This window comes from Stylophora pistillata, chromosome 2, assembly GCF_964205215.1.
Source record: "Stylophora pistillata chromosome 2, jaStyPist1.2, whole genome shotgun sequence".
NCBI lineage: Eukaryota > Metazoa > Cnidaria > Anthozoa > Scleractinia > Pocilloporidae > Stylophora > Stylophora pistillata.
The window spans coordinates 35,839,425-35,852,669 of NC_142520.1; the positions used below are offsets into that span (position 1 = coordinate 35,839,425).

Sequence of the window (13,245 nt, forward strand, 5' to 3'; positions counted from 1 at the left end):
ATTCGAAAAGCACGCGCTTTCTTTTTGTCACATTGTGATTGGTTCAAAGTGACCATGTGATCAGAAGTAAACGCGTGCGCACTGATCTTTCTATTCGGAGGCACGTACGATCGCAGTCACTTGAAATCACGGAAAATGGCGGAGAAGAAGAAGAGAGGACGCTACAAAGAGTACATGCGGCATTCAAACCCGTTTAAATTTCCAGCAGCAAGAAGACAAAACGTATCCAAGCGATATCTCCGCAGTATTCGTCGGTCGCAAAACGTTTCTCTGCACGATCACGATTTTGAGTGCGAAGATGATGTCTCGATCGACTGCGATGTGACAATGACAACAAACGCCAGTTTGTCTTGTAGTAACAGCGATGAACAATTCTACCACATGGAGGACGAAGTTCTTAGCACAGATTGTGGAGTGTTTACAGCCGAGATTTTACAATGCGACAGTACAAGTGACGACGAGCCATTACAGTTCACCGAACGCGAAAGGATGTATGCACGTTTCATCAAGGAGGATGATTCTTCTTCAGACATTTTTAGTGATGTTGAGAACAGTGGGGGATCAGACTCTGAAAGTCTTTCAGAGGAGTGTGAAAAAGAGGATGATGTTTTATATTCTGGTTCGCCAATAACAACCACTTCAAGCATTGTTTTGATATTGTCGTTTGTGATGAAATATAAACTCACTAAAGAAGCATTTCGTGACTTGCTTGCAGTGATTGAAGCTCATTGCCCCAGACCCAACAACTGCAAGAAGGAAGTTAAGAAACTTTTCGAGTTTGTGAGTCAAGCAAAAGGGAATATTGTCAAACACTTCTTTTGTTCTTACTGCAAGGCGTATTTTGGCAAAGGTACTCAGGATAATCGAGGAAATACTGGAATAAAGGGAACTTGTCACATTTGTGGTAAGAATCTTGCTACCACTCATGGATTCTTCATAGAAGCTCCGATTGTTAAGCAGCTGCAAACATTTTTCGGAGGTGAGTTTAATTAAAGTTAGCTTAATATCTATTCTTTTCCATTCAGAGATGGTAAAGATTGACATCTGGGCCAAGCAGCATGCCAGAATATTCATACAGTGAGCTTCTTTGAGGCTTCTGTACATACAGTATGTCCTAATAAGGGTTCATTTGGATTACAAATTTAGTAAAGTGTCTTTCTCGTGATTGCGGAGGGACAGACCCTCTAATGATAAAGGACACTTAAAAGCTAACAATTAATATTTGTTTTCCCAGCCTTTTTTTAAGCAAATCTTAGCCGGATGGCAGCAATGTTAGCAGAACCTACAATGTGGATTTGTCACAAATAAACAACAAAAGAAATGAGCTGTAATTTTTAAGTCCTGCTGTTACAAACTGGAATGATAACATGTACCCTTATCTTTGCAAGATTAAGAGTTAACATTTTGTGCAACAATCATGCAATTAAGGAATAATATTGATGTTTTATTTTTCTTCCTTTTTTTTTTTTTTTTTTTTGCAGACCCTGAATTTGTAAGTGGCTTAAAATATCGATTTCAAAGAGTGAAGAGGGATGACAGTAACATGGAAGATGTATATGATGGCGCACTCTACCAAAAGGAGTTTAAGTCAAGTGGCTTCCTCTCAGAACCGTACAACATCTCTGTCAAGCTTAACACTGATGGTGTGGCAATATTTCATTCATCGCAGTTTGGAGTTTGGCCACTGTTTCTTCTTGTCAATGAACTCCCTCCAGCAATGAGGTAAGTGTAACAAAAAGGGTCATGTCACTCAGACATAAACAGCACTTTCAATAAGACCCGGCACCTGCCAGAGCTCAGGCGGGTATTCTGTTGAGAGTAATCTGGAGATTGAAGTGACTATCACTTTGAGTTTTGCAAGCTAGTGCATTGTAAAGTGAAATGAAAAATCCTCACTATTAATGTCCTTAACATGTAAACTAAGTATGAATTAATATCTTACATTGTTTTGTAAGGTAGAACTTTGTACTTTCACACTGCAACAACACACAGATCAGAATACAGATGCTAAGTGTAGTCTTCTCTCATTTGCATTTGTCTCACAAGTGTATATACACTGTACTTTGTTTATCTAGGATAAATAACAAGTTCAGGGTGTTTGGTGGCCTGTGGTTTGGAGAAGAAAAACCATTTTTTTCTACCTTCCTCAAACCATTTGTTAACGCTTTGCAAGAAACAGAAATTAATGGTAAGTTGCACTTTTAGTCAAACAAACCAGCATTTTACATTTTGTGTGGTTCTTATTCTTCTGGCCAGCACTAATGATGAATGATTGTTATTTATATTACTAATCAACTGTTTTAACCAACAGGAATTGAAGTGGTACTTCCAAATGGACAGAGGGCAAAATCTAAGGTCAAGGCTCTCTCAAGCCATTTTGATCTTCCTGCCCGTGCTGGTGTATTAGAACAGGTGACATATGTTGGTCATGACAGCTGCTGTTACTGTGATGAGCATGGTGAAACTGTCAAGACTGGTCCCAGGGGCCATGTGATGTCATTTCCATTCAGAAACACAGCATCAGGACATGCTAAATCACGAACTGCAGAATTAGTCACATCCCACTCATTTGAGGCACTTGAAAAAAATTCAGTGGTAGGTTGCTTAACATTGCCATCTAATGATACACTGCATTTTACAAACTCACAGAGTCATCAAGTAAAACAATATTCAAATGATTTTGAAAGGTTTAGCCAATTTTTTCAAAATACATGAATTGTGACAAAGCTCCTTTAACAACTTTCAGCCTTTTGTAATTCTGCATCAACCACAATCTTGTTCAGGTGTAAAATGGAACTTTTTAAATTAATTTTAATATAAAGTCAATGTCTTTTTTTTTTTCACATTGGGATAAACGGGCTGGCTAGACAGCCCTGCTAATATTTAACTATACAATCTTAATATAAGAAATTATATCAACACTTACAATGTCTAGTTTTACATGTAGTTTGATTCAGAATTTTTTTGTGCATACTTCTTAGGTCTCTGGCTTTAAGGCCCCCAGTCCCTTGTTACAGCTTCCAAGTTTTGACATTGTTAATGGAATTGGTATAGATTCCATGCATTGTGTGTTCCTTGGGGTGGTAAAACAACTAGTTGGTTTGTGGTTCAACTCAAAACACAGCACAGAAATGTGGTATTGTGGAAATAGTGTTCAGAAAGTTGACATGCGTCTTTTGGAGATAAGGCCCCCCAGTGTCATTACCAGAGTTCCCAGGAGTATAGAACATCATGTAAAATTCTGGAAAGGTAAGTCTCACTATCTTTAAGAAATGTTGTCTAATTGATAGTGGTACACTGGATGATTTCCTATAATATAAGTATCCAGTTTTTCAGTCCAAGTCCAAAACTGAAAAAAATTGCATAGTACAGTGGAATGTTGATTTAACAAAGTCACTAAGGAATGGGTGGATTGCTTTTTTTAATCGAGGGTTTGTTACATTGAAAACCTTCATATAATAAACTTGAGGAGAAAATGACCAAATGCAAGTTATATTTAACAATTAATCCATGAGTACACGTTGGATATGAGATGATAGCCATCTCATATCCAAGTATGAGTGGAACAATAGTTTTATTAAAACTCCCCAATAAAATTATATTAGACAAATTTCAAATTTTTTATCTCCCTTTTAATTTTAAGCTGCTGCAAATGCTTACCATATTTGTAGATTGTGATATATTGGCTCATGTAACACAATGGCTAACCCAGTAAAAAGTCTTGAATTGCATTATCCAATGATCCAGTTTTTAATAATAAGGTATACTTCATGATTGATTTGTAAAGGTACACATGTATATCTTGCCAACTTTTTTGTCACCTAATTAGTGCAGCTTATTGCTACGTTTTGAGTTGCAAAGATTAAAGGATTTTTATTGCTGTTGGTCTGTTCCACATTCATCTTCTGTTGTGTGTTGACAGTAGATTTTGTGTTTGGGTTTGCGTATGACATTCATTATACATGTTCCATATATATCACTACCTAACTGTGGCTTGGCTCAAGAATATTGTTCGTTATATTGACGACTTTGTAAAACAGAGGTTTGTTAAATCAATGTTCCACTGACTGTAGTGTATATTTTATTTGTTAGAGTTTTTAGTTAAATTGAAGTACTGGTACCTGTATTTGATCTTTTGCAGCAACCGAGTACCGAAATTGGCTGTATTTTTATTCACTACCCTGTATGAAAGGTATCTTGGATGACGAATACTATCAGCATTATGCTTTATTGGTTGGTGGAATTGTTTTACTCTCAGGAAGATCTATATCCCCAGAACAACTTGAATTGGCTGGTAATCTCTTGATCCATTTTGTGGAGATGTTTGATGCATATTATGGTTAGTAAACCAGTGAAGGTTTGATTGTTGTTTACTTACAACAGCACTTAATTATAAGCTAAGGTGAAAATCCTCTGAATATGAGAAATAAAAGTTTATTAACTTTAATGTACATTAATTATTTGATATACATTACAAATCTGTTCATTTTGTGCAGTGGCCTCCGTTATTACATGCTACCTGTTTACTTTCTAGTTAATTGATTGCCATTTTCAACAACAAACTTTCCCAACCCAAAAAGCACAAGAGGCACAGTGGGCTCATGATAGTGCGCTCAACTCTGGATTGAGTGGTCTGGTTCAATTCCAGGCCGGAGGCATCGTGTTGTGTTCTTATGCAAGACACTTCACTCTCACAGTGCCTCACTTCACCCAGATGTACAAATAGGTACTGACAAATTTAATGCCGGGGGTAACCCTGCAATGGACTAGAATCCCATCCAGGGGGGAGTAGAAATACTCCTAGTCGCTTCATTCATGCCAAAGAAACTGGAGTTAAGTGCTGGCCTGATGGGCCTCGTGGCTCTTAAACAGACTTTTTTTTTTACCCATAAAGCATAGAGTTAAGTCATGTGAAGTCTTACTCATTGAAAACCAGCCTAAGACTAACCTTAAAATACAAATTTTGTTCCCATAGGTTCACGTTACGTTCTTATGAATCAGCACATGTTGCTGCACTTGAAGGAATCTGTCCTTAATCATGGTCCCCTGTGGTCTAGTTCTCTTTTCGTATTTGAGGACTGGAATGGAGACATTGGCCACTATTTCCATGGGACTCAGAACATAGCTGGTCAGGTTAGTGGACTTTTGTGGAAAATGATTTCATGTTGATATAGCAACAAGGTCAAATAGGATAGCTTGTTTGACAAGCATTCAAAAGGAAGGGAGAGAGAAAACAAGAAGCGTGAAGCTTAAGATTTTAAGAACAGAACTGACCTGTTTTGGTCTTTATGATTTCATCAACTGAAATATTAATATCTAAAAATGTTGCTCATGCTGTTTGATACATAATTTTGAATGTATTGTTAGATTATGACAGCTGTCACAAGTCAACAGCAACTCCCAGAGCTCATCAAGGAGATGCCTCCAGGAAGTGCAAAAGATTTAGTGATGCGCCTTCGAGGACAGCTTAATAGGTAGAGTTGCCATAGTGACTATAGTTGTATCTGTGCTCATGTGATCCACTTCAAATCTTTTTGCAATTGGTTATCTCATCATTGGCTTTTCCCTGATTATACCATTATTGTAGGTGAGAGGAAGAAAAAAAATTTATTTTAAAATTTAGGGGGGCTTTCAACTCTTAAAATGATACTCATTTGACTGTGATGCTTTTGTTTTGAATGTAAGCAACATTTACATTTGTCACCCTCATTTTACCAGTATAATTATGTAGGAGAACTTAGTATCTCAAATTCTTATTGTTATTATGTTCTTTTAAAGGAGCAACAAAACTCACCTGAAAGATGATTTCTATGCTCTCGGTGCAGTAAAGAGTGGCAGCTTTATGACTGAGCCTTTTCAAGATGATCTTCAATCATCCCTAGGCCTGGATTCTTTATCATCTGTGAAGTTCTTTACAAGACTCCAAGCTGGAAGCGCTGTACTTCATTCAAAACAGTACAAGAGGGTTTCCAGAAGAAATACATTCACAGTTGCCTACAGATTGGATGAACATCCCTCTCTTGAATATGGTCAAATAGAGGTTTTCTTTAAAGCACCAGTTGGTTCGAGGATTTCCAGTGGCGCTGTGGTTAAGCCACTGTCAAGAAGCAGCCAATGTCTCTGCAAGCAACATGAAGTGCTTGGGAGACCAGTGAGTCACATCATTTCCTTGCGCCACCCACACAGGCATTTGTTCGTTATCGTTCCAGTTGAAAACATTATTGATGTCTGTGTTTATATGGCATTTTCAGACAGTGAGGTGCATTATGCAGCTCATTTTCCAAATCACTTGGAACGAGATTAATGTACAGTAAACTATTAATTAATGTAACTGCGGTTTTGAAAAGAAAAGAAGGATATTGAAATCTGTGAAGTACTTTTAACAGTATTATTTCTGTGTGGTGAAGTCTATTTATACATCCTTAGAAATTAAAAATTTTATACAAAGTAGCTGGAAGCTTTTATATAAAACAGGCGAGAACAATGCAGCGTCTGTTTAGGTAGCCCGCCTAGAATAGCTTTGCTAACTGCGGGCTACAAAAGCCTTTATTTCTTGCATTTTAAAAAAAGAATAAAGTCAATGTGGTTGTCAAAGAAAAACCATGACAGTGATTGTAGCATGGCAACCTGATTCTGTAGTTTCTGTTCAATCAAGCAAACATATCAAACATTTGATAAAGTGTTTCTTCTGCTATCCAAACACCTCCAATTTTGTCAAAAGCACCCATTGTATTATGTGTTCAGAAATCGTGCTAAAGTACTGACTGACTTGTCTGTTTTTGCCCTTAAATTTGATGCTTCTTTTATACAATTGTATGGAAATGCAAGCAGTGATATTGCATACATTGCTTGCCAGCACCTAAATATTCCTAGACTTCTTCTAGATGTGAAATTATGTGGAATCTCCATAACGTTTGATGTAATCCTACATCACACATTTGCTATCGAATAAGTATGGGCAACTTATTCCCATAGTTTTACCATGCAGTAAAATGATCCCATATAATTTCCATAGAGCAGGTAAAGCCAGTGTGCATGCAGCTTTAATTACCAGCTGCTATATGGAATTCCTATGGGCACTTGATTCCCATAGTTATCCCACACAATGTGATGGTCCCATATCATTCCCATAGAGAAGGAAAGTGAAGCAGATGAGCCATTGCTATGGAATATGTATGGGCACCTTGTTCCCATAGTATTACCATACAAATCTTTTCTCAGGCTTTCAATCCCATATGCTTCCCATAGCTTGAATTTTCACAAAACTGGGCACCATATCAATCCCATATGGTGGTCTAACCATTCCATATCTTACCCATATATGGGCCACGTAAGGGCCATAATTTGCCATATCAGACCCATACTTTTACTTTGGTAAGGGTATTGATCTATGATCACCTTTTAATAATTGTTAATTAATTCATTTTACAATCACAGCAGTTTATTAATTAAGATAAATTGATGAACAGAATACAAGTATTAGCTCGTAATTAAAGATCTGCATCTCTAAAAAATGGTAGTGAAGGATATGGTAGACATTTGAGGGCTAATTTTTGGGAGGGTTTTTTTTTCATGTTTAACTAAGCAATATTATTTTAACTTTAGTTTCCAAGAAAAATGTTGGTAATATATTGAAATGCACCCAAGTTATTAAAAAAAACATATTTTTGAACTGAGGCCTTCTAAAGTGTACTTATAACCAATTCTAACATGTCATCTCAAGTGAATTCAATTCTGAAGAGTTTCTTGTGGCAAAACGTCCTCATACTAGAAGGGGGGCATTCAGGGGCCTCTGGGAAACCGCAAAACCGGAGAAAAAAACCTCCAAAACTGAAAAACCGATGAAAAAAGGCAGCAAAACTGAAAACCACATGCAAACCTGACAAAACCACTACCTTTTTGCCTTTAAAGGGGTCAAAAAGGAAAAACTGAAAACCACATCAGAGTTTTCGTGAAAACCGAAAACCGAATGCAAAAACACATAAAATCCACAAACCGCTCTGATAATCAAAACCGAAAAACCGAACCTTTTGGACCAAAAACCAAAAAACCGATCCAAAAAACAGTCAATACCGCAAAACCAAAAATCCCAAAGCCTCCCTGTACTAGCCGTCAAATTTCAATCAATTGCGTAAACATCTCTTGATTTGGTTTGCATGTGAAGATCTTTAGTATCTCTCTGAGTATAAAACTAGAATCATGGAAAGGAGATAGATAAAAAGGAGAAAACTCCATAATTGCTTGCACTTGATCAGCAATTATTAAGGTTTGTTGCAATATGCCTCAGCCACTTTTAAGTGGAAAGAAAAGAGTTGAAATCAATATTTGAGGTTCAGCAGAACCGAATGAAAGGTCTGTCATGGGTAACTTAAGTAACCCACTTAGTGTGTTTTTGCAAAGATCAGTCTCTTGAGACTCTGCAGGAGACCTCTGTGGCTCTATTGGCAGTCAACATTTCAAGTTTTTCAGGGTTTTGACACAACTAATTATTGATATTGTGGTCACTCACCCAAAGGTATAACTTGTTAGAAAAACTTTGGAAGCAATAAATTATTAGACAGATTGACTCAAAATTTACTGTAGTTTCTCGCTTATAAGGCGTAGGTCTTTTTCAAGAAAATTCTGTCTTTGGGTGGAAAGTTAGTGCTTAAATTGGAGTGCATCTCATAGCTAAGTATTTTTGTGCAACCAAATCTTAAGATCTTTTCAACTGTAAGTTCTGCTAAAATTGTGATCTTAAGATTTGGTTTTCCACCTAAAGACAGAATTTTCTTGCAAAAGCCGTGTGCATTATAACCGAGAAACTAAGGTTATCAGAAGACTCCCAGGATGCCAACCTAAATAACATTAGGGAGAATTCCCTTTTTCAAAATGGATCCCCATCAATGCAGTCTCCAATGTAGTGCATATCAATTAAATTTTGTGAGAAAGCTTGACAGTTAAATTTCAAAGGACAACCTGTCAGTAAAAATATCAAAAAATCCCCACCTGGTTTTGACGATCAACCTCTCAGAAATGAAATGATGCATAATGTTTTATTTTTTTTGCAGTCAGATATTATGCAGTTTATTTGTTCAGTCCAGCAATGTCCATTTTGAATTGTCATGCCCCACTTGGTTTACAATTTTACTGAGCTAAAACATAATAAGTTTGCTTGATAGTGCATTTCATAATCTTTCCATTGACATAATTATAGTTTCTGGTGGTTATGCATGCATGAGCACTTAAAAAATTTATTTTGCAAAGGACATCTTTGAAGGTCTTCTTTTATACCCTTAAGGTATTGTAAGTTATTTAAAAAGTTATTGTTTCTATAATGGAAAGATATGATATCAACTTCTCAGGAATATGATAAATGATATTTTACCAGCAAAGAAATAATTGCATGCAATCAATAGTGACAAGAGTTTGCTTTCAGATCTGTTGTAATGAGATCTTAATCAATTTTTAAGGTCTGTGTTTGGCAGAGTACCTGAAACGCAAGGAGCTATAACTAACAATAATCACATCTCCTGTAGTGCTAGTGTCAAGTCAAAGCCAAATTGGGCAAGGACAGATAACGTCGACATGCTTAGGTAACAACACAGTGGGAGATCAAATTTCCCAAAATGCCCAAACCTCAGGGGCAAGTCTTACAGAACCAGGTAAATCACATCAATTATACTTAATATATGTATTTATGAAATTGACTAATTGTTTTAAAAGACAAATGGATAAGATACAAATTTGGTATAATTTATATATATATTTTAAATAGGCCATTTAATTGTAAATTGTAAATTTTACTTTTATATCTTCTTTGTCTTTGTATATCAATTATGTATATCGTTTCATTAGCTGGGTGGTCTGTCTATAAGCTGATGGGGTCTTTGACTCTTTTACAGACCATCCCTTTGGCATTTCTTTTTCTTTCTTTTGTTTACTAAGTTGCCATTAAATTGTTAAAATAAGATAATAGATAAAATAAAATGTATATCCTCATTTTCAAATTTTGGTTTGTCTTGGAGCACAAGATTAGTAATATGGTAAAACTAAATGACATAATTCAATTGAAAACTCTCCTCAGACTGAAAGATAAAATTTTTTTATGTTAACTTGATGTCATGGTAGCATTGTGTGTGCAAATTAGGGATGACTTATTTAAACCTGAGAATGTGTTTTACCCTTTCCTAAACCAGAAGTGCTAACTTCACTAGAGCAGTCTGTACGTTTTTTTATTTATTGTCCATTTAGGGATATTACAGAATGATCCTTTACAACAAATAGCTTTGACTGCAGATCAGCAACCCACCTCACATATGGTAATTTTGTTTTTGGCCATATATCTATGTTTTCGGATGGGTCGTCCATGGTTCCACTCTCTTTTCTCAAACACCTTTAATTTCCATGCAGACAGTAGCTTGGGAGCAATTTGGATATCGTGAAATCTCTTTTATGAGCCCCTCAAACCCAACCTTCTTTAGTAGTAATATAACCTAGCTAACTCAAGACAAGTAATTTTTTCTGGGTATAAGCTTCCCTCTGCTATAGTTTAGCGGCCATTCCTTAATTAGCTTGAGAGCTCATCTGCATATAAACATGCAGTCCTCTTAAAAGAATGTGTATGTTTTAAGCAGCCTGAGTCAGCTGCAGTCCTAGCTGGACTGAAGAGTAATTTGCTTTTAACTTATTCTGTCCAGCAGAAAGCAGCCCCCTGATTGTTTTTGAGTAAACATAATTATGGATGCAAACAGTAACCTACCTTTTTCTACAAATTTTTTACTAGTTACAGTGGCAGATCCAGAGCTTGAGCAAAAGAGGGGCCTGGTTTTTTTTGTGTGTGTACATGTGGTGGCTTTTCTTCCTCCTGCATTTTATTTTATTTTCCAAAATAAAGGGGAACCCTGGGCCTTTCCCCTAGATCTGCCACTGAGGTATTGATGTGCAGACTGAAATGTTTTTTCTGTATTCATGAGGAATTTCATTCCTTCTCAATTATGTAGTCAGACTCTGGAAGGGATTCAATCAGGAGCAATGCCCTTGGTTTGGCTGTAGCTAGTGACCCTGCTGAGCAGTCAGGAGGTGAGTCTAGTGGTTCCTACACTATGTCTTTTGACTGAATGAGAGGGTTGCTTGGGAAATTATATGGCTTGAGGTTATGAATCCAGAATGGAAGACAGTGAGGTACAAGCATGATGACCTATAGAGCCAAATATTTTTCTACTTGGTCTGAATCGATCAGTCTTTCAGTCTTTTTATTATTATATATGTATGACCATTACGGCTTGTCTTGTTTGAACTCAAACTAAGGATGCAAACAGGTATGCAGGATGACTTAAAAGGGATTGTACATTTATATGAACTTTTCCTACATTTGTGCATGTCAGAACAAGAAAATCACATTTCATCAATGAAGGTTGTCTGCATGCAGACATCTCCTATTTCCTTTGTAATGTATGCGTGCAACAAAGGAAATAGGAGTGCACGCAGTCAACAATGAAGGTGACTCAATGAGTTTGTCTTTTCTGTTTTATTTGAGTCCGCACTAAGAATTTATATTCTCAGAAAATTCAACAGAGCAGTCTAAGTACCACACTGCTTAATCTATGGACCAGCTCACTTCAACTTTCAGCTTAACCCATTAACGTCCAGTGCGCCCGTATGCGCCCATGGGGACCCACACCCTTTCTACGCCCTGTGACGTCATCAATTTTAACTCTGGAGCACGAATTCGAGCATGTACTTGAACGGGTTGAAAATATCTTGCAGACGATACCAGAATGAGCGCAATTGAGTGGAGGATTGGAGAAATAGCCAAAAAACCGTGTCACTTTGACTGGAAAATCTGCACGAAGATCGTGTTTCACTACCCACCTACCTTTCCGAGCATGTGCTTTGAAAATAATGAGTAGTTTCTGAAAAATCTCTACACCAAAATGAAGCCTACTCAATTTCCAGCAAGTGAGAAGAAACTTTAGGCAAGGAGAGGGGAAAAAAAGGGCAGGAGAAAGAGAGAAAAGTAGAAGTCGTAAGTGGGGCGTGACTTTTCAACCCAAAAAATGTCGAAATTTTGCTCTCTGCGCGTGCCCGAGATTTTCAGGCCGCCATTTTGCATTTGGATCGAAAGGCCGTCGAGTGCACGAGCTGTCGAGTGGTTTTTGGTAAGTTCGAGCTTTTAAAACCCCAACAGTGACCCGAAATCTGCTGGACTAGCTTCAAAACACAGTTTTCCACAAAAGCTGCGGCCATTAATGGGTTAACAGAGAGGCAAGTTTTTTCGGAAAAATCCACTTTTTGGCATTAAGCAATCAAATCGGTTAGGGTAACGTAAAATCAGGTGAAAAAGTTAGGGTTAGGGTATCTTTTAGGGTTAGGGTTAATGGTCTACATCAGATTTTTTTGTGATTTTTTTGTGATTTTTTTGTACTCATCTGCCATATGTAGTCATTATGATGAATCATGTTATTCTGATAAAGAGCAAAATATAATTTAGTGGGATTTTCAGGATGTACATAATACGTATGGGCACCATAAATTTACAATGCATTTTTACTCGCAAGTTTTAATGGTCAGTGCATATGTTTGTTCTGATCTCCAGGAATTCATGATCAGTAGTCAAGTGTGATTGATATTTGGTTGTTTTGTTTATGGAGACCTTGAGTAATGTCTGCCTGATACGTCAATAAGCAAATAAGAGCTAACTTTGAATATTATGTGTGGCATTATGTTAATTTAAAAATGTATTGACACTGGTATCCGTACTTCTTTTTACCCCTTAGATATAAGTGCTCCTTCTGAGGTATGTATCACCACTTAAAGGTGACTTAATAAAAATAGCATTTCATCCTTTAATTTATGACAACTGCTTCTTTAATGACAGCTTTGGTGTAAATGAAGAGAGAAAGGGTACTAGTGAATGCACCTACTGTATTTCCCCTAATAAGTGCGCTCTCCCCAGAATAATGGCCAACCCCCCTGCTGGTCATGAGGTCAAAAAAGTGCTCAACTTGAATAAGTGATCCTTCCCCTACTGTTTCACTTTCTTAAATAGTAAGGATACAAGGAAAACCTGTTTCTATTGCCACTTTATTTACAAGATTTTAGGCTTCGACTATAGCGGAATCAGTACAGCTAATTCTGTCTACATTTTCCTGGAGGGTCCTTTTACGTGTCTCAGCTGTTCTGTTATTAATTTTTGTCCTCTTGTTACGCTAACTTTATAAGTGCCTCCCTTTAGCTTGTTAAAGCCCCTTCCTTCCAATAAGC

At 37.0% G+C, this 13,245-nt stretch overlaps 2 protein-coding genes across 5 annotated transcripts in view; both read left to right on the forward strand.

Moving 5' to 3' along the window:
• On the forward strand, positions 1-6,450 carry LOC111320617 (uncharacterized). Its single transcript, XM_088749792.1, has 9 exons — positions 1-979; positions 1,482-1,722; positions 2,076-2,188; positions 2,312-2,595; positions 2,982-3,249; positions 4,142-4,339; positions 4,976-5,133; positions 5,368-5,474; positions 5,779-6,450. Exons 1-9 carry the CDS (start codon positions 136-138, stop codon positions 6,302-6,304), a joined length of 2,739 nt encoding a protein of 912 aa, XP_088605918.1. The 5' UTR covers positions 1-135; the 3' UTR covers positions 6,305-6,450.
• Positions 1-13,245, forward strand: part of LOC111338552 (uncharacterized) — a 48,881-nt gene that overhangs the window by 15,803 nt on the left and 19,833 nt on the right. For all 4 annotated transcript variants that reach the window (XR_015996875.1, XM_088749783.1, XM_088749782.1 and 1 more), the window contains exons 9-12: positions 9,519-9,644; positions 10,234-10,301; positions 10,983-11,061; positions 12,759-12,778. Coding sequence is in view for 3 of the 4 variants with exons in the window: in XM_088749783.1 (XP_088605909.1) it covers positions 9,519-9,644; positions 10,234-10,301; positions 10,983-11,061; positions 12,759-12,778 (293 nt within the window). In the remaining variant the exon portion in view is untranslated. The remainder of the gene's footprint in view (positions 1-9,518; positions 9,645-10,233; positions 10,302-10,982; positions 11,062-12,758; positions 12,779-13,245) is intronic.